At 35.3% G+C, this 22,693-nt stretch overlaps 1 protein-coding gene and 1 long non-coding RNA gene across 2 annotated transcripts; both read left to right on the top strand.

Moving 5' to 3' along the window:
* Window positions 1-4,178: 4,178 nt before the first annotated feature.
* LOC121415619 (ZP domain-containing protein-like) lies at window positions 4,179-13,095 on the top strand. Its single transcript, XM_041608903.1, has 8 exons — window positions 4,179-4,334; window positions 5,799-5,813; window positions 6,788-6,802; window positions 8,035-8,258; window positions 8,596-8,999; window positions 10,531-10,630; window positions 11,186-11,402; window positions 11,961-13,095. Exons 1-8 carry the CDS (start codon window positions 4,286-4,288, stop codon window positions 12,158-12,160), a joined length of 1,224 nt encoding a protein of 407 aa, XP_041464837.1. The 5' UTR covers window positions 4,179-4,285; the 3' UTR covers window positions 12,161-13,095.
* A 5,927-nt stretch (window positions 13,096-19,022) lies between these two features.
* Window positions 19,023-22,253, top strand: LOC121415905. Its single transcript, XR_005970070.1, has 4 exons — window positions 19,023-19,085; window positions 19,550-19,579; window positions 21,321-21,353; window positions 22,218-22,253. It is a non-coding gene; the product is annotated as an uncharacterized LOC121415905 (long non-coding RNA).
* The last annotated feature ends 440 nt before the right edge of the window (window positions 22,254-22,693 follow it).

Genomic DNA, 22,693 nt, shown 5'->3' with positions numbered 1-22,693 from the left:
ACCCTAACATCCTCACACACACACACACACCCTCACACCTACACACCCATATGCATACATTCTCCCATCTTTACCCTCCGCACCCATCATCATTGTCTTTGCATCTTGAAATAAATGCATGTGTGAAACTGTCCAACCAAAGAATGGTATCATATTTGTCATGTTCGTACGAACATGACGAAGGCAACCCTTGAATAGGATATCTAAGTTCTCGATATGAGATATTTACATTCCATCGCATGATCTTTTTTCTATCCCAGTATCATAAAAAATAGTCATTTCCCGTGTAGCAACTGATTTTAGATTTTAAAATTGAGGCATTCACGGAATTAATGAATTAAGTTGCGATTTGTCTATATTTGCGCAGGAATTTTAGTTCTATCACAATTCAACACTGTATCAGCCAATATCCTGGTCGCGCCATCGATATATATATATAAAACAAATATAAACAATTCCGACATACAGTTCGCCTCCAGCCATGTCCCCCCCACCGCTATTCTTCACAGCTATCTCCTTTTCTGTCTTCCATATTTTCATTAATCTATTTTCCTTTATTTTTATTGCTTTCTACATTTGTTCTCTTTTATTTCCCTCATGCAATCAATTTCCCATTTTATGTCATTGCCCTAATTGTGACTATTGAAGAAAAACCTTTGAACGGGTTTGTTTAGTTTTCTTATCAGTTTGAGATATGAGATGGAATGTAGATGTTTACCAAATGCTTTGGAAACATCAGCACGGCCAAGTTCACTCCCATCATAATCATTTGTTTAAATTTCTCCTTGCCCTTTTCTTTCAAAGTTCTTGGTAAAATGTAGTAGGGGAAAGAATGCAATGTATAGAGCTCGGATTTTCCTTACATCAAAGAAACTGAGTAATCATGGAAGTCAATCCAAGGAGGGGGGGGGGTACATATCCATCTCCCCAAATATGTCGGTTGGGGATGGCCTGTATTATCACCCCAATAATTTACACTAGAATACAATAATAATTACGATGAATCATAATTATGTATGGCAATAATATAATGAGAAGCAAGAAGTAGAAGATGGCAATATGATGATTTGGTGACTATGGTGATGGTTGTGATGATTATCGTCAGAATGGCCATCCACTTGTTTTTTTCTCTCTCTCATTAATTTCATTGTGCAATGTTAGGAATAAAACAATTCCTTGAAACTATCAGAAAATATGGATGTAGAAAAAAACAAGCCGGGATGAAATAGTACAAAATTTTATTTTTTTAATATTTCATGCATGGCATAACCTTTTCCAGATTTACCCCTCCCCACCATTGGTGTAGAGATGAAGACGGAGCTTTGGGGCCATGGACCTCAAAAAAGTTTCACGACCAAGAAAAAAGAATAGACTAAGAAAGAAACGAAATTTTTAAATATATTATTTTCTAAAAATTGTTATTTAATCCTATCACGAAATTAGACTTTTGTTTACAAAAGATTATCAAAATTGCTCGTCCGCCTCAGTCGCTCGAAGCTTTTTAGAAAAATTTCCCAATGCGATATTTCTGGCCCCCATAGATTTTTGTTGTATAACACCAGTGCTCCCTGCTTCCATAGGTGTGTCAAGTTTCTTTGAAAACCTTTTTAATATCTCTATTTTTTATAAATATGTTTACACAGGTTTATGAAGAAAAATAGTTGGAGTGAATACAAAAAAAAACAAGATTGAATTTTTTAAGCAGGTATAAAAAATAAAATAACCGTGAGAGCTGACAAAGTCCTTAAATTAACTTACAAAATATATTAATTTAATCATTACGAAGTACCTAGTTTTGTTGTAAAAAGTCTAGCACGTACTTGAATCTTCAGTCATAAGGACTACCACCCACCCCCTTCTCTCTCTCTCTCTTAAAAACAAAAGAACAACTTTTAAGTCTTCGAACAGCCTCAACACTCCCTCACTGCTCATACCTAACGATATTTCTGTCAGTCATCTCCCCCACCGTGAACATCAATCGACACCCAAGCCTAAGTTTACAATTCAAATGTAGTTGCAATGCATGCAATGCCAGGTGCTTCACTAGTTTAGCAACATTTTATTGTTATCATGATGTGTCGCAAAATAAGGGCAATGAAATCTCTCGTGAGTTGGCTGTTCCTAACCTAACGTTTGAAAATGATACATTAGCATCAAGAATCGTGGAGAATTCACCCTTTTCTCTTTAATACCCCTGGCCAATAATAAAAGATAAAGCATATTTATTAATTATAATTAATGAATAATAGCAGTGCTGCCTTAACAGTGGTTCAGGCATTCAAGGTATTTATTCCTACTGGGTAACCTTCTTTCCTGAAGGAAAACACGTCATGGCTGGGAATCAGGGGCGGCGTTCCTGGGGGACCGGGGTCACAGTGCCCCCCCCCCACATTTTGAGGCACTGAAAAGGTGCCGACTTTTACGCAGGAAAAAAACCCTTACGAACGTTTTCACCTAAGGACTACCTGTTTTAGGTGTTATCAAGTACCCTGTAACGGTAAGTGCCAATTTTTATAAAAAAATGCCCACCCTCGAACGTGTTCTGTGCCCCTTTCACCTCAGAAGGACCTGCTTTATGTGTTAGCAAGTACCATTTCTCGTATCAATGCCTTTAAAAAAAAAAAAAGATGACCCCATCACGAACGTGTACTGTGCCCCTCAACCTGAGGAGGACCCGTTTTCGGTGTAATCAAGTGTCCGTTCTCGGTAATTGCCTTTTTTTTATAAAAATGCCCCCTCTCGAACGTGTCCTGTGCCCCTTTCATGCATGAGAAGGACCCGTTTTGTGTTGTGTTAACAAGTGCCCCTTTATCTTCTTATAGCCGGATGCCCTATCTCGTATCAGTGCCATAGGCGGCGGAGCAGAGGATTATCTTTTGTGTTTGGGGGCAACAATAGCCGTCCCCCCCCAAAAAAAAACTCAAAAGATAATCCGCTGCTCCGCCGCCAATGATCAGTGTCCCTTTTTGCCCAAGAAAAGTGTCGCTCACGAATGTGTTCTGTGCGCTTTTCACCTGAAAATGGCCCGTTTTAGAATGTGCCAACGATTTCCCTTTTGCCTTCTCATAGGTGCCTCTTCTTCATGAGATAAGTTGTTCTTAAAATTCACTCTTTTCGTGCCAGATGAACGCCCCGTTTCTTTATTTCGCGTTCTGCTTCCTTCTGCAACTGCATCCTTTAATCGCATAATTTCCTTTCGAAATATGATTTGCCCCTTTCTCTACTTCTTTTCCTTTTGTCAATGAAATTCATCCCGTTTAATCAAATGCCCTATTTTGATATGCCCTTATTTACTTTTGATAATCTCCCCTTTTCTTTTATAGTTTGTTCAAAATTTTCAATCCGTCAATGTTCTAAGAATACAATATTCTAATTTGTATATGTTACTGCTTATGAAGGGAAAAAAAACTTGTAAGAATAATCATACCGGCCGAAAGTGTTAGAGTCATGTGAGTGGGGTAGACTTTTCCCCTGTGCCCCTAAACTATCAACTTCTCTCCACCACCCCTGCTGGGAATCGAACCTACGTCCCTCAGATTAAAAGACAAGATTAAAAAACAATAGATCACGACACCCTCAAATGATGGCATCGGCGTTTTGAAAGTAGTTTGATTTTTCTTTGATTTCTAAATGTCGTAGCCGTCATTTAATTGGGACGTAAATTTCGCACCGTTTCCCTCTTACTTTTAAGGTAGATTTATTCAATTGCAATGCGCTCAGGTGGATGATTTTCATTTCAATTGGAGACTATTGTCTTAAAACACAACTCTCTTTACCTGACAAGTAATACTCCATCCTTGAATTATATTACCCATACGAGGTTTATCTTGTTTAATTAGGTGCTTACGTATGGAATATGATTGAAACGGAAACAAGTTTGATTTCCAGAAATTGCCAACGTAGGCAACTATATTCAATATTAGGGATCAATATACATGTAATAAAATAATGTCTGTTAGCGCTACCGCACCCTTCCATTGGGTTTTCTTATCTCGGCAATTACCACCTCGGCAAATATTGGGTTTTGTTTGATTGATTTGAACAGGAAAGGTGGAAGAATAAGGCGGGGGATGAATCTGACCCGATCTTGACCGGAAAACAACTCAAGGGGTTCGTGTTACGCGCATGTTCTATCCGGATGACGAATCATGATTTTTTTTTTGCTGAAAAAAGTTACGTCATAAAAACGGATAGAATTCTGAAGACACCGTCAGTAGTAAGTTGTCAAGAAGTTGAGGAGTAAGCGAAGAATCCCATCTGGACTCTTAAACATAATCTCACCAAAATGGCCTTAAGATTGGTTCTTGTTTCGCTGGCATTCCTGACCATCACAGGTATTTATACTTCTGCTGTATTATATACATGCATATATATATATATGTAAACGTACATTTTCTCCAAATATCGTTTTTCCATATGAATTGTAAAAAAATTGTCATAAGATGTGTCATAAACGGTCCCCTTTTTCGTCCGTCCTTCTTATTATGTATATGTCTTGAATTCGTGTTACAGGCGTATCCCGTCACAAGTTTTTATTTTTTACTTTTTATGATTTTTTTATATCGACTTTTCATAAAAAATGATTTGGCATTTTTGTGAAATTTTCCATGAAAGAATATAATTGTTTATTTGAATATAATTTTACATTTTAACAGAAAGCCATTTTCTTTTTTGGGGGAACGAACATTTTTATCACGATATGACGAAATTTCAAAACACAAGATTGCATGCTGTTAAAAAAACCCTGATTTTACAGAAAAATAAAAGAAGATTTTGCAGAAAGCAATACCAGAATCATTCTTTAAATTCATGAAACAGGAATTTTTCTGCAATTTAACAGAACAGGTCTGTCAGAAAAAGGGGAAAAGAGTGTTTTATTTAAGGAAATTTGTAAGATTACACACACCAAATACCAATTTCCTGTAAGATTACGCAATCTGGTAAGATTACAGGTGTTCTCGAGACTCTGCTGCAGGAACTTCTTTTAGTTTAAGGATAAATTTTCTAACAGTGCAAGTTTGCATGCAGTTGTGCTCAAAATTAATGGACCCAACCACAAAATTAACTCCTTTATGCCGAGTGTTGCAACAACACTACAATGTTCGGCGAGGCCGAAGAGGCAAACTTTATTGAATGTAACATTTTGTCACCTGACATTACAATTAATAATCTAAAACCTGGCAGAACTTAATCACTTTAAATGTTTTCATTTTCTGGTGGGATTTTTGATAACTTTTGAGCACGTCCTATGCACATTTGCACGATCAAAAGTTGTATATTACTAGTAAATTGTACAATAAACAAACTGTATCACGTGTTAATATTTTTTATTGTATAATTTTATCTAAATAGTGCATCAAATATTATGCATAATTGTAATCTATACCAACGGTTGGTGAATCTGTTTCAAAAGCAAAATTGCTTGAAATCACAATCGTTTCTAATTTATAAAAAATAAATGAAGGTTCTTGCCCGGTTCTTGCCATTATCGTCATTATTTTCACATAAATGTTGGCCTATTTCATATAATAATTACAGTCCTCATTGCTACCCCAACGAGACACCACTTGGCAATTATTATACCATGAATTTAGATTTGCTAAGATCATCAAGGTGAACATAGGTTAATAGAATTTATTTGATTATTCCGCACTTCGGAAACCTTGATTTGAAAGCTTACGCAGTCGCACAAAATGAAACGCATCGACCAGGGTATGTGGCAAACGTTCATGCTATTATTTTATACTTACTAATGACTTCAACACTTTTCTATTCTCTTACTTCTATTTCCTATCCAGGAATCAATGCCCAAGGTAAGCATCGTACTCTTTTTTTTTCCTTAACAAAATAAATGACTACGCCCTTGTCACACCTGCGAAACCAACTCCTGACCGATCAAAGATATTACGTTATTACCAATGACATATACCAACGATCGGTTTGGAGTCAGATTCACAGGCATGACAGGTTTGACTGTGATATTAAGCGACCTGTGGACTATCCCCCTCATGACTGTAAACATTTTTAGAGACATTCTTGGAGTAGAAACTGGATTATTTGTGATGTCGTCAAGTTAAAACAAGAACGGGAGCCGATGGCGTAATTCTTTTTACTAATTTGACACAACCTGGTATATCGTGTTAACTAAAAAAAAAAAACTGACTAATGCAAACCGCAAAGCGCCACAACTTGATTTCCCATCAACTTTCGATGAAATTCATGTCCTGCTGTACGAAAATGAATGTGATAAAATCATGCTGGTGACAGGCAGAGCTCGGCCTTTGTATCATATCATCTGATCGTAAAAAATGAATACTATCTCATTACTGAGGAATATAATATCGATAACACATGATCATGGATTAAACATGTTTAAATGATTATGGTTATCTTTCCATATGATAAAAAATATTTGTTCTTATAAACTTGATTTATTTTGATACATCATTTGCAACAGGTATGTAGAAGAGCTGTAGACCTATAAACTGAAAGCGTTGAAACACATAAAAGTTTAGTTTTAAATGTTGACTTACAACAAATCCTCAGAAAACGATAAAATTATCTTACCTGCTTTTTTATTCAATTTTTGTTGTTGTCACTGTGTGTTGTTTCTGAACAATTAACAATCTATTGATTATTAAATATGTATAAAAAGTGCCGGATGACTGCTCAAGACAAAATTAGATGAACTATTTATTGTTCAATTAATGTATTTACTTGCAATGGTCTAATTTAATACCTATTTTGCTCTCTCTCTTCTCTTTCTCTGCCCGTTTCTTCAATACAGTTACGGAGGAAACAGGTATTTATATATCGATACTTTTAAAAACTTTGTACCTGGGAATTTAAGTCTTTACTTTTAATGAAGTGGTCGTAGAGAGTTTCTATTTTGATTAGATATGCATGCAATCACGTTTATGCCATTTGTAAATCTCGGAAATAAGTTTCAAAATGATATCCACTAAAATGTACAGAAGAAATTAGTAAGAAAAAAGTGTATTAAAGGACAAGTCCACAAAAACTTGATTTGAATAGACAAAAATCCAACCAGCATAACACTGAAAATTTCATCAAAATCGGATGTAAAATAGGAAAGTTATGACATTTTAAGGTTTTGCTTGATTTCGCTATTTTATTCACATGCAAATGAGTGGACTGATGACATCATTCACTCACTATTTCTTTTGTATTTTGTTATATGACGTATGAAATATTCAAATTTTCTCCCTGATGTCCTGTGAAACAAAGTTTTATTCCTCCCTGAAAATGTGGGATTACCATTGTTTCAATATTTTATGGTTCAGTGATGTTGGTTCTTATTGCCAAATCTGTAAAAATATAGATATTATGTAATTCAAACAATAAAGAACTAAAGAAATCGTGAGGGACATCATCGATTCTCTCTTTTGCATGTCATCGAATTGCGCGTAATGCTTTGTGAAAAATAAGCGAAACGTTAAATGGTAACTTTCCTATTTTACATCCGATTTTTAAGAAATTTTCAGCGTTATGCTTGTTTGATTTTTCTTTATTGATCCAAATCTACATTTTCTGGGGTAGACTTGACCTTTTAACCATTCGTCAATACTACACTTTTTAAGCAACAAGTGTTATATCTAAATCAAGCAACATGGGAAATGTATTCCAATACAAGTGTGGGGACTTTAAAATAAGGTAAAGAAAAATATTATTGAGTATTTCTTGTTTTTTCTAAGCATCAATTTTTGTTTACTTATATATAAATATTTTTCGTAACATAATAAGTTTTAAAAAGCTTTAGAAATAGTTTGTAATATTACATTCTCAAGCTATTCGATGTCGTACTATTATCACAAAGCATTATGGGTCCCTTTCATAAAGGACATATCAAAGTCATGGGAATTGTACTGTTGTAGCAACAATAGTAACAGTGCGTAGCATTAGTTACAATGATGTAAAGTGTTTTATGAAGCGGGCCTCTGTAATTCAATTTTGTTAATCAGAATGTTATTATCGTCATCGCGCGATGTCTTGTTTTTATTTTCTTTTTTCCAGAATTGGACACTGAAGGAATCATCCTAACATGCACAGACACTGAGATGATTGTTGAGATCCCCAAATCACTCCTGACTGGTGAAATGTCAGGTGAGAACGTCCGTTTCGAGAACGAAGAAGACCCGGATAATGATTACTGCTGGGGAGTAGACACATCCAACGACGCCAGTGAGGACATCATCGAACTCACTACAAACCTAACCGCATGCGGAACAAACAGGACCGTAAGCATATTGATTAGAATAGTCTGTCAGGTGTTTACCTTTATGATCTTAGAGATGTCAGTTTGACATCTGACATAGCCTTTTTAGTATCACAATTCTGGCGTGGCGGTGACTGTTAAATAAAGTTGACGTAAAACCGGGTTATGATCATGGTAAACGTGAAAGTATGATAACGCTGATATCTGTGTGGCGACTTCATGACACAGCACACATCGATATTTTATTACAAGGTGTTTTAAAACATACAGAAAATATAGATAATAATATATGTGAATAATTATGAACTTATTGCACATTCCTTTCTTCATGCTGTTTTTACTCATGTGATGTCTTACAGGAAAGTGACGACGAAGAGACATACACCAACCGTGTTATCAGCCGTTACCTAGATACTGATGTCATCAGCCGCCAGTACGCCATTGAGATCCCTCTATCATGCTCGTACAATAGGAGTAAACAGGTTGGCAGTGGGAACGTCCGCTACCAACTCACTGACTACACCATCGACAAGACTCTTGATGAGGATGGTGCGTACACCTTCTCCTTCGATATCTACACAGATGACACCTACGGGGAGGCTGTGGAAACCTACCCTATCGTCATTGGCCTCAACGAAGAACTGTACTTCGCTGCTTCCGTGCTGTCTTTGGACGGTACCCTCGACCTTTCCATCCGTTCCTGCAGGGCCACGCCAAACTCGGATTACAACTCTGCCGTCAATTTCGACTTTATCGACAATGCGTAAGATCTCATCCTTTCTTAAAGGGAAATGAAACCTTTTGAACAAGTTGGCTTGTGTAGAAACAAAATAAAATCAAAGAAAAAGAACAAAGAAAGTTTGAGAAAAATCGGACAAATAATGTGAAAGTTATGAGCATTTGAATATTGCAATCGCTAATTAATGCTATGGAGATCCTCCCATTTGCAACGCGACAAGGATGTGTGATGTCACATGTGAACAACTTTCCCTTCAGTTGATCGACTATAAAATACCCCAAAATGTCTTGCTTTTTCTTATGGTGATTCAAACTCTTCATCCATGATGTATTCTTTAAAAAAATCTGAACATGCTCTCCTATAGAAAGAACACATGATCTACTGATAGATGTGATAAAAGAAGCAGTTATAAGTGAAATATATACTAAAGTAATGAGAAGAGTTGTTCACTTTGACATCACACAACTGTGTCGCATTGGCAATGGGATGATCTCCTTAGCATAAGCGATTGCAATACTCAAATGCTCATAACTTTCTCATTATCATTTTGTCTGATTTTTCTCAAACTTTCGTTGATCTGTTTCTTTGATTTTTCTATTTTCACACGAGCTATCTTGTTCCAAAGGTATCATTCTCCTTTAATATATCAGTATGTCGCAGCCTCACAAAACATAAACCCTTTTCAGACCGATTATCGTCAAGGTATACAAACTGTCGAATTGACGGTCGGTTTCGTTCTCTTAAATGACATTGGCGTTAATAGTTTTAGAATAAGTGGCCTTATTTGAATTGATCCCACACAACTGGATCACGGTTGTTGGAACTATCGTTACCTTTTACACAGCAAAAACTGTGGTGTTAACCGTACACCAGTTATTTTACACAGGTGTTAAAATGTGGTGTAAATTTTACACCTATAGGTGTTATTACAACACCTATGGTTGTTACATTTACACTCTTTGGTGTTATGTTCAATCTCTAGGGTGTTATTTTAACACCTCAGGGTGTGGTCCTCTATTGACACCAATTGGTGTCAGTTTTAACACCACATTTTTTACAGTGTAGTACCGTGATAAAGTCAACGAACACGTATGTTTACCTTTAGCAAGTTTGATAAAGTAAAGAAAGTAAGGTTATGTAGAAGAAGATAAGCTGTGTTGGTCAATCCGACCAGCCTAACGAACACACTCTTGAGTCCATGTAGTTCGACCCAGACTAGGCTATAGATAAAGTATGTATGGTAGGGAAATATATTGAATGGAAATTAGATAAAGAATTGAATTGAATATTCGGCCAACTGACTTTATGCTACTACCTACAACGCGAGTATTTTGCGATGCAGGTCGAAATACCTGTATACCGGATGAAAGTTTAAAAGTTGAAGTGTTCCCTGTAGTCTTGGTCAAATTTGGGAAAAAATATTTATTCAGCAGTCCGTTTTAGAGTGAGAGGTTTAGGACAACAATGTCATATCAGAAAAAAATTGTGATGTTTTGTTTTTAATTCTTACTACTTCAAGTACAATCAATATATTTTTCTTATGTCAAATGTATAGCTGCTCACTTGACGGCGATGACACCAACATCACCTATCTTACAGACTATCGCATCGGAGTAGAGATCAACACTTTCAGGTTCATCGATGAGGGAGATATGGTTAGTCAGTCATTAGGTCATACCTGTATATATTTGAGGCTTCCTTTCGTTTGACGTATGATTTTAATGTCTATTTCACTGGCGTATATGTCATTGGGGTGGCTTGCCATCCCCCTAAAATAACAGTTTCTTGACCAAGAAAAACTTGGAAAAAGAAAGAAAGAAAGAAAGAAGGAAAGACAAAGAAAAAAAATATGACACCTTTCTCTGAATATTATGTGAAAATATATCACACAATCGGATTTTTTTGTATCAGAAACTTTATTATTTTTTCGCTCACGACAAATCTTTTACTCATTATACGTTTGTGCCCCATTAACGGAAACATTTTTTATTCATTTATCATTCTTTTGCTTATCGGAATGAACTCATTATAATTAACATTCGCCTTTGACATGTTTAATTTTCGAAAATGCAGTTCCTTATTAGGATGAGTTTATTTTAAAATCAGATGGATATTTGATTTAAAGTTAGAAGGTGGGTGATTTTCATGATTTTGGTGATTGTAATTCTAGCTCCCTAGTCATGATCTCCCCTTCTTACGCATCTTTATAGGTTTATATCCACTGTGATCTCCTAGTATGCGATGCCGGAAATACTGACTCCCTTTGCAAGGAAAGATGTGCCACCTCGACATCAATGATCACAGGGAGGAGGAGGCGTGACGTCAGCAGTGGATTAAAGACCAAGCGATTCACCCGAGGACCTCTTCGAGTACGACGCGCTGCACAGTCACAGGAAAGCATTTCCCGAATGGACATTAGCCAGAGTGGTACGTTATTTTATCACCCTTTTTACTCACATTCATTCATTAGTTTACTAACAATACTGCTACTGCGAAAGAATTCGGCGAGCAGTAACCTTTCTCAGTGGCTAGGCCTATACGTCTTTCGTTTTTTTTCTGGTTTTTAATGGACATAGGTCTATCTAGAGTTAGATAAGAAAAGTCTGTCAACTGGTCAAGCACAACTCCAGCAAAAATAATCAAAAAACGAAATAAGCATTGTTAACGCGTAATGATGATGTTATACTCAAGTTACAAGGTAGTGGAAACTGGAATTACCACATTACCAAACGATAGTGTTCATGTCTCATCATTGCCCCGCCATTTGATAAAGTTACCATCATGACCTCTATAGTTAAAAGAAATGTGTTTGCGCAAGGTACATCGTCTTTTCGGATGAAAGGGAAAGAGTAACAGTAGTGGTAGTTGGAGAACACAACTTTCTTTGTAGTAATAATCGTCGTCTTCGCCATAGAGGTAGTAAAGTGCTATTTTTGTAATGGCATAATTGTTATCAATCTTTATTCCCATCGTTACCTTTTGCAGGAGTTTCAACACAACAAGAGGTTACCAATGCTTTCAATCCATGGATGGTTGCTATGGCTGCTATGGCAACCGTTGTCATGGCAATGGCCGCCATGATGGTAGTAGTCCTCCGCAAAGTCAGCAACATCTCTGCAGCTCCAATGCGGGGTCAGTACAAGGAGGAATCAGCTAGACTTCTTGATGAGAGCGAAGAAATATAATTCAAGTGATCCGGTACTTCCTTACGATAATGTATTGCAGACTATATTTAACGACGGGAAAAGGGGTGAAAAAATGAACCTTCGAATTACAAACCGATGAAATCATTGCATAAGAAAAAACAATAACCTGGCAAATAACAAATGATTCAGCATAGTTAAAATTGTATTTATTTTGTTGATAAATTCATATTCTGCAGTGCATTGGCTGCATGTGGCATGATATATATATATATATAGATATATATATATATATATATATATATGATATTTACATGTAAATGAAATCTAATTTTCATGATAAGTCTTTGCAACTGATGATAAATAACTTGATGAGATTGAAGGGGGCTAATCGTGCTTCTGATCTATTTATCGTTTGTTTTTATAAATCAATCAGAGATATTTCATTATTTTTTGGTAATATTTAAATAAAGAGAAGCAAATAAACAAACGCTTCACATAAAATCCGAATGGGCTCCACGACGTATTGATGTCTGTATATAAAGAAAAAAAAATATCATGAAATAGTTTCCGTGGCTTCATTGATTAATGGAATATTACTGTTAATTATTACTGCAATATACCATTTTTATCTTATTTGTTATTTAAAGTTAATTGGCAGGAAAAAAAGCTTTACTGTACATTTTCATTTAATCTCTGGGTCGTTGAAAATCTGTGATCATTTCAACAGCTGTACAGGGAATCTGACATGGCCCTGGAAACAATTTCTTGGGGTGCTGATGTAAATTCGAAAAGCAAAAAAAAAAAAATAATAAAATGTCATTTTTGTAACATTTTGTTTCTTCATTTTGTCACATCTTCCAGAATACTTGGGGGTGCTGCCTATGGAAAATAATACACGTAGCACCCCCATAGAAATGGTTCGGGTGCTGAAGCACCCCACCCTGAAGCACCCCCAGCACCGCTCCCACTTCCCAGGACCATGTTATCTTACTAAAATCAAACAAAATCATGTACTTAGATTGTTGTTCATAACAAACATGTAGATACCCATTTGCTCAAAGTTTTTTTTTATCTAAACAAGCCAAAAAAAAAAGAATATTGAAATAAATGTCTTTCAAACATTTTGTTAACTAGCAAAGATCTGTTTACGAAATGATGATTTAAGTACTTTCGTTCTGGTTGTGTTTGAGGATGAAAAAAAAGTAAATTGTGAGTTTTACGTGCGCGAATATAATATGAAGGAGAGGTTCAATAGGTGAGTTAAACAGTTAGCGTGTGTGTGAGGTGAAAGTCTATTGTGCGAGGAGGGGGGGGGGGGGTGGTGAGCAGCAGTGCTACCGCCTTATAAATTTCAACCTTCTTTATATTGCAAATAATGTCAAGAAAAACAATGTGGACAAGGTATTATAGTTTATTATTAAAATTATATTTTAAAAATACCGTCGCGATCAGCTTGGTCGAATCGCTTGCTCGGTCGCTTCGCTGTCTCGCTTACTTGGGCCTTTCTTTTTGAACATTTTACGAATCCTATATATATATATATGAAAATTATGTGTGTTTATGCGCTTGTGAAAGTGATCGGTTCAGAGTATGTGCTTTATTTCAATTTAGTGTTAATTTTAGAGGGCGGGAGCGTCCATCGAATAAATCACTCTAAACTGCTGTGTGATTTTTTTCTTCAAATTTTACTAGAAAATATAAAAAAAAACAAGTACAACTAAAAATTTTTAAAACGAAGAAATGGATAAGAAATTCTAATGAAGTTAAAAAATTAATCTAATAATGAAACTGTATGTGTTCACAAGACCTTTGTCTATAGAAAACTACGCAACTCAATATCGTAACTCACGTGCTACTTCGTAAGAGACTGACATTTTCGGTGTGAAAAGCGAGCCCCAAGTGTATAGGAGCCACAGCCGAGACTAACTCTGGGGTGAGATATCGTTACTGTTTTTTCGTCATTGTAAGGCTGTTGAGATATCGAACATTTAAACAAACCAGTGCTTTAATCAAAATATCGTTGGGTAATTGGGGTACAAAACAATTTTTGATCAAAACAAGCATCGGTCGACAAAATTATTTTAAGTTAATGTTTGGCTTTATAAACTGATGACGATCTACTTTATCAAAACAGCGCAATGAGCACGTACTGCACGTCCCCTGAATAGTTGAATGAGCTTTGTATTCCACTGGTTTTTATATTTTATTATCATCGTGATCAACAATACTAATCTGCATAAACTAAACAAAAAACTCATAAAACGGAAAATATATGTATAATATATGTATAATGTCTCTGATCTATTCAGATGCTGATCCGGGGTGGGGGGTAAGGGTGAGAGCGCCCCGTAGGATTTAAAAAAGGGGGAAGGAACAGAAGGGAAAAGAGAGGAGAGAAAAAAGAAGGGGAGAGGAAGACGAGCAAATTAAATAAGGTGAGTTGAAGACTTGGAAAAAAATCTTTCATGTCACTGCAAAAACATTTCGCTCGCGCTTCGCGCTCGCATTGCATGTTCGATGAGATACATGTCTTGCTCAATGGGCTGATATGGAGCTTAAAATATCAAGTATTGAAGTCAATATACAAAACATATTTCAGTTCGGACATCGAGCTTTCAGTATATTGTTTGATCTACAATTTGATTTTCAAAAAAGTGCTCTGTACAATGTCTGTTTTATTGTGAGTATCAACATTTTCAGCCCGCGTTGCACGCTCGCATTATTTGATTTGCTCAGTACCTTTTCTTCTCGTGTGCTCCATAAAGTTCTCAAAATATCCCTTTTCAGGTTTGGATGTCAAAACCTATCAGCTAGCACGCCGCGCTCGCATTTTGATGGTGGGTAAAGAATACCTCTACTGTAATTTTATAACAAACTACCCATTTTCCAGAAATTTTATCAAAAATTTCGGATTTTCGCGATTTGCGCTCGCATTAATTGTTAAAAATATTTTAACCCATGCATCCTATTCAAAATTACAAAAGTGCTTAAAATGCCCGATTTTCATGTCAACAGAATTTATTTAGGGTTTTTAGATTATTAGAACAAAATAACAACATTTTCATGAATTTTTGATAATCAAATTGTCCCATTTTCAGAAAGGAATATCGACAAGGCATAAAAAGATATATAGTCATCACTTTTACATGATGAAAAAATAATCTTAAATTGTCTCGTTTCTAGGTCAAAACGATAATTATGAAAATATCAGCTCGCGCTTCGCGCTCGCCATATTTATTAGGTGCGATCCATATCCACTTTAGATATTTCTTACCACAGTGCTTGAAATAGTGCTTAAATTGATCGTTTTTCATATCGGAATATCAAATATATTCAGCGTACCCTTCGCACTCACATTGATTTCCATGATACAAAATGTATTTAGAATGTACAGATTTTGAAGGTCTAAATCTGAAACACGCGCACGCATCTTTATTGAGATATGCAGCTGGTTCGTCATATTTTTATATAAGACATGCTTAAATTATCCAGATTTAGATCAGAATTAATTTTCTGCTCGCGCTACGCACTCGCATTATTTGATTGGTAAAATACGTCTTTTCCATCAGGCCAAAACCTATACTAAATATTTCTGCTCGCGCTTCGCACTCGCAGTAATTATAGACCTACAGTTACATACACATCCTGTTCAGGATTTAATACATTGCTCAGAATGTTCAATATTGATAACAAAATACATGCAATTTCTAAAGATTTCAGCTCGGGCTTCGCGCTCACACTTTTTAAAATAGGGTTTACAAGAGTATGATATATTTATGTTGTTTTATAAGAATACAGATAAAAAGTGACTGTTATAGGACCTCCCCTTTAAAAAAATCAACAAAAATCAACTTTGAGTGGCCGAAAAAATATGGATGAAATTATTTCGCCCCCCCCCCTCCTATTGGTGAAAGCAGTATCAGCTCCTGTTTATCGATATTAAAAGGCGAAGGTAATTTGAAAATGTATGTAAATTTGCATCCGGCAAATGTGTTTGTTTTATTTAATGAGAAACAGAAAGTTCAATTTAATGTAATTGCTAAATGCTTGAAACTTGCGAATTGAAACTTTCATTAAAAAATAACAAATTCATACTTTATCAATTTCAAAATGATTAATTTGCTAAATGATGAATTTCAGATGATAAAATTTTTGACAATACCAATCGAGAAATTTAATAGGATATATAACAATACAAAAAGGACCTAAAACATTAAATAATCATATTGAGTAATTTTATTGCGAAAATCATTTGAATATTCACGGTGCATTGTCTGTCTCTTTTCTCTCTCTATTTCTCTTTGTCCTTGGATCTTCCTCCTGTTCTCTTTCTCATCACTCTTTATTTGAAAATTCGCCTAGTTTCAGTTATCTCCTATGGACGCAAGAGACGTTTTGCGTGCATTGTTCAGCCCCCCCCCCCCCCCGTAAAAGTCCAACTCTGGATCCGCGCCTGCTTTTCATCGGTTTTCAGCAAGGGTTATTGTATTCTCATGAGAGAGAGAGAGAGGGGGGGGGGGGACTCCAACGGGGACTATAAAGTATATTATTGTGTCTTCACTCAATACAGTTTCCAGCAGAATTTCGAGATAGTGCGGGTAAACAACAATAAGGCGCATGTTTTGCATTTATTATGAGCGAGCTCAACAATCGAGCGATCTAAAAAAAATATAAGCCTACTTGGAAAATGATATCGTAAAAAAAGTTAACCATTCGTCCACATCCATTTTGGAATACCATCGAACTTTATGTTTAAGGTTGTCCTTTAAATTCACCCATTCTCGATTATAATGTAAGTCAGCAATATATCTATATCTCTATATAGTTTAACCTCGATAACCTTCTTTATCACACACACACACAACAAAAAATAAATCAATTAAAAAAAAACACTATCGCCCTGGTTTGAACATTAATTCACTTCACAAACAACTGATAATAATTTTATCTGGGTGTAATCGTACCATGATCCTGCTTGAGCTTGAATGTACCTCATTGTTATATGACGTTGCATATAAAAACACACACCCACTTATATATCTATATTTATATATAAGAAATTTGGTCTGATTGGCATCTAAAGAATGCAAGAATCACAATTGGTGATATTAAGAATCTTAAAAGAAAACGGAGCATAGCTCTCAAAAGACGGAGTGTAAAGTCACACTCTTCGTCAGTGCCTATATCAGTATATGATGTTACCAAAAATATGATTCAAAACAGTCGTTAAAAACACTTCTGTTCATGTCATACGGATTTTGAAAGTCACCTTCCAAAAGAAAGCATTGTGATGAAGATGAAGAAAGCGCGAAGTTTATCAAAGGCTTTGATCTTAAAGCATACATGATTTAGTAATTTAAACGGTAATGTTCGAGATGTATATAAAAATGAATGTCAATACGGCATCAGAGTTTCCCCCATTTCGATATCGATGGCGGTATAGGATTACTTCTAAGAAATCACTGATTTCAGGATCGATATCATCACTTATCAACAAGGATGTACTTGGCGAATGTGTCTAAAAGAAAATTAGTCTAATATGCGTAAAATAACTTACACGATGCACAAAATATGTAATTGGCTATTATAAGAGCTTAGCGTCATGCGGTAGAAATTTGCCGTGCCGAGTCTCTATGGGAGTTACCGTATCAGAGGCTGGATCACAATTTCAGATGCCCAAACACTAATGACTCCGACCCTCTCTCACACACATCCACATCCCTACAAGTATGACAGGCCGTTCATGTCATTAACCGTCGTCCATTCACTCACTAGAGGAAATGAATGATTTTCTACCTATTTTACAACTACAGTAGGCAGGTCCAAAACGGTTGCTTCTTTCACCAAGTGTTGTTCATGACTAGAGAGATTTTCATATTCAATGAGCTTGATGCAGACCAAAATCTCTATCAATTCTGTCATTACTGCTTTAAATATACATCAAATTCTTTCAGGTCATTTGTTTGAATATATTTAAAGATTTTGTAATGTAGGTGAAACTTTTGATCTAAAATATCACACAAAAAAATATATTTTTACCTGACAACAGTTGACATTTGCAAGAGTTGAGAAGTGACAGAGAAAGAGAGAGAGAGACATCCCCCCCCCCCGCGCAGCCACACAGATACATAACGATACGACACATACAAGACCAAAATAAGATATTGCTATGGGTAGGGGGTAGAGAAAGGAAGAAAGAAAGAGAAGGAAAAGTTCGACATTACGGAGGAATAGGTGCTTTCCCTCATTTTACTGCTTGAACATATTTCAATTCCATTAAATTTAAGAAAACGTATTTATACTTAATGTATTAATAAAAAAAAACACATTTTTATTGCGCACGGTTTTTTCTTTCAAGATTATTATCAAATATCTTTCTCTAGTAGATATCTCCCCTTCTCTTACTCAAAGTCACCCCCTCTCTATCTTTCTCTCTACCTATCTGCCTATCTATCTATCTATCTATCTCTCTATACATCTAATATCTATCTATATATCCATCTATCTGTCTTTCTGTCTGTCTCTCTCTCCCTCTTTTCTCGGCTAATTGTTTGTCAATGTCATTCTCTACTTAGTCATTGGTTCCGTATCAAAGTGTATTATGATATCTGATATGAAATTAATCAACTTAAGAAGCATGATTTACCTCCCATAATGAGAGGTCCAAAGGCCCGAAGACGCTAAAGATCCGTCTATTGCATCGGGTACCATTCTAACCAATCAAAGAGTCCCATATAACTACTATCATCATGATCATCCAATGGCAATAGGTCAGAGTCAGGCTGCTCAATTCTTGCCAGCATAGGTACTTAAATATTAATAAGTACTTTCAAGTTTGAAAGATTATTTTTCGAATAGTATTCGGTTCCAGAGGAAGCATTTGATATCTATTTTAGAGAAAGAAATTTAAAAGCAGAAAGAATGTTGTCCAAGACTTACTTCCAGATTCTATGCGTCATATGTGGTGAGTGTCTAAATATATTTACTTAATCGCTTGAGTTATTAATCTTTTCCTCTTCTCATTCTTTTCTTCTTCTTCTTCTTCTTTCTTCTTCTTCTTCTTCTCCTTCTTCTTCTTCTCCTTCTTATGTTGATTACATTCCTCTTTATAGAGATTTTTTTTCGTTGTAAATTCATAATACTTTGAGGTCGAAATCACAAGAATACATGAAATTGAGTGCATGTTAATCTGGATCAATCCAACCATCTAACATCATTTAAAAACAAAAATTGATCGTAAAAACTGGGACATCCTGCTTCTGCCATATTTCAAGACGAACGTTTAGTGACTGTTATTTTAATTTCCCTCCTTGTTTTCTCTTTAAAAAAGAGTAAGTGAAAATTTACGTTTTTGTGCATCAAGATTATATCCTTGATCATTAAAACTGAAATTTGCATTTTCTTTGTCTTTTTTTAATCCAAATAAAGTGACTGGCATAATCTGTGCTGTAACAACGGGTAAGTGAATATTCGTTCATTTATAGTCGTACAAACCTTTACGAATCTTATCGAATCAATTGGTAATCTTTACAAGGTGTATGACATTGTGTTTTGTAAAAAAAAGGTATTATGTTATCATTAAAATGTTGTTATTATTATTGTTGTTATCGTCATCATCATCACCATCATCATCGTCGTGGTCATCATCATCTTCATCATCATCATCCTCATCGTCGTGGTCATCATCATCTTCATCATCATCATCCTCATCGTCGTCGTCATCAACATCAACGAAATGAAACATCCATTTATATAATAGTTTACTACAAAGTCAACTAAATTGTATTTGCATAAACTATAGATATCGCATTGTAATAATAGATACTTGGTACTTGGTATAATGTTCCTCCGAAATACTCTAAAAAGAGTTTTAACTGGAGGTGTACCGGAGAGTGTGGTCTAGTTTTTGTAAATTATTGGGTCTTTAGTAATGGCAATTTTGAAAGTTGTCGTTAATGGCTGGTCTAAAGTTACTGGTAGAAGGCCATTCCATATTATTCCAAATATAAATTGTTAATGGAGCTTTTTAAGTTTCATATTCCAAATAATATGATTCCGTAAAAAAAGAACTAAAAACATAAAATTGATACATCCTAGGATGTTTAATCAAGATTAATTGTTGGCCTGGCAATAGATGAATACTTTACTCGTAATTTTAATATGCAACACATACCCACATTCGACATTGCAAAAAGTACAATGGTATACAGATGTATGGAAAAGGAGATTAAAACAGAAACTTCTCACATGTTGATTTGTCGTATTATCATAAGAGAATTCACAGTTAATGATAGGAAACCTCGGATGCAATTCATCTTTCTTTGGAATAAAAACTACTTAAAGGGGAACGAAACCTTTGGAACAAGTAGGCTTGTGTCGAAACAGAAATATCAAAGAATAAGAACAAAGAAGGTTTGAAAAAAATCGGACAAATAATGAGAAAGTTATGAGCATTTGAATATTGCAATCTCTAATGCTATGGATATCCTCCCATTGGCAACACGGCAAGGATGTGTGATGTCACACATGAACAACTTTCCCTTTGATGGACTATAAAGTACCCTGAAAATGTGTCTTTTTGCTTTTTCGTATGGTGATACAAACTCTTTATCCATGATGTATTCTTAAAAAATATGTATTACATGCCCTCTTGTAGAAAGAACAGTATGATTTATGGATAGATGTGATAAAAGAGGCAATTCAAGTGAAATATATACTAAAGTAATGGGGAGAGTTGTTCACAAGTGACATCACACATCTTTGTCGCATTGCCAATTTGCTATATCCATAGCATTAGTGATCGCAATATTCAAATGCTCATAACTTTCTCATTATTTGTCCGATTTTTCTCAAACTTTCGTTGATCTGTTTCTTTGATTTTTCTGTTTTCACACAAGCTATCTTGTTTCAATGGTTTCATTCTCCTTTAAGAGACACCGAGACCAGTATTACTATATTTTTTCACAAATCCCGCCAAGGTTACGATGCGACTTAGCCGTGAATTGACTAAGTTTATATCATTTCATGAATACAATGACTGCCTTTTCATGAAGCCAGCAGTCAGTGTTTTATTTTACATTATACAAGGCTAGATACAACTACTTAAAATAAACAGTTTTCATGTATAAACATATTGTTTTCTGTTTTCAGAAGAAATGTTGAATTTATCATCACTCGTTTTGTTTATCTCTTTCTTTAGATTCTTCAGCTACCGTGACTTCTTCTTCCCCAGGTAAGTGTATGCCATAAACCAATATACGCCTGTATTCTCCTTCCCACGTATTATTCTTTAAGATGATTTTACATTTCATAGAATGACTTGTCGGTTGTTTTCATCAAAGAGGTCTTGTTAATCAGTTACCATACAAACTGTGGTTTTCAACAAATCAAAATCAAGGAGAATAATATGTTCTACGGCAAATGGTGATGGAACGCTCCCCTGTGTATTTGTTTTGATATTTTTATCATCTTTTGAGATTAATACAACAAATAATGAAATAGCAGAATTTCTGTTGTTGATGTAATTGTTATTTTTTCTTGGTAGTGTGATGTTTAAAACGCTATAATTGTTCCGATCATCTGTGTTGGTATAGAAGATATTCAGAAATTAAACTTTTGTGCTCATCATATTGAAAATAATCAATTTGGAAACTTATGGCAATGCCTCACAGCCTTTATAAGAAAAGATTGGGTCATATCTTTGATAAAAACTGCAGTGGATAGTCGAAAGAATATCTTTTAGGTATTTACGTGTTTTTTTCAGAACAAATTGTTGAATTTCTCAACATTCGTTTTGTTAGTTTTTGTTTTACCTTAGATTCTCCAAAGACCGTGAGAGATAGAGATGTAGTGATACCAAAAATATACTTCAGTGCAAGCTGATAATGTTGAAATTTGCAGCTATGGACTAGATGGTTTTTACCATATTTTATTTCCCGCTTATTTTGAGCGCAACTTCTGCATTCAGATTAAGTGTAATATATTTTTCAAACATAGCAATTTATGCCCAATAAATGCTAACCAAGAAATCACAAAACATATTGAGGAGTTGAAGGTTACCATCCTTTTTTTTTTTTTTGGTTTTTCATATTTTCAGATGTTACATCTGATGCCCCCGCTGTTGCCACTTCAGGTATAGACTTGCCCTAATGTATAATGTATTTACTAAGTTTTCACAGTCATGCGTTCACAATGTGTTTGCATATCATGTGATTTAAACTGTTAAACATCTCAAATCAAACCTGAAAACACTTTTACGCTGTGGACACCTCCACAGTTTGCTTGTTCACAGTGTGTTCATAGTTTAAATGCGATTTCACGCTATTTCAATGCTAAAACCTAATGGTTGTGTTCTGTCAAGTAGGGTATTACGTTATCATTATAATGTTATTATTATTTCTTGTCATCGTCATCATCATCATCATCATCACCATCATCATCATTGCCATCATCATCGTCATCATCATCATCATCGTCGTCGTCATCATCATAATCGTCATCCCTGTCGTCGTTGTCATCATCAACATTAACGAAATGAAACATCCATTCATATAATAGTTTACGACATAGTCA

This window comes from Lytechinus variegatus, chromosome 5 (genome assembly GCF_018143015.1).
Source record: "Lytechinus variegatus isolate NC3 chromosome 5, Lvar_3.0, whole genome shotgun sequence".
Lineage (NCBI taxonomy): Eukaryota > Metazoa > Echinodermata > Echinoidea > Temnopleuroida > Toxopneustidae > Lytechinus > Lytechinus variegatus.
Note: the sequence above shows the minus strand (reverse complement) of the source record. Positions and strands in the feature narration are given on the sequence as shown.

Bases quoted from the DNA above. Each gene is read 5' to 3' on its own strand.
- LOC121415619 (XM_041608903.1), top strand. From the start codon at position 4,286: ATGGCCTTAAGATTGGTTCTTGTTTCGCTGGCATTCCTGACCATCACA. The intron at 9,000-10,530 runs GTAAGATCTCAT...TCAAATGTATAG, and splicing joins TTCGACTTTATCGACAATGC to CTGCTCACTTGACGGCGATG. The intron at 11,403-11,960 runs GTACGTTATTTT...TACCTTTTGCAG, and splicing joins AATGGACATTAGCCAGAGTG to GAGTTTCAACACAACAAGAG.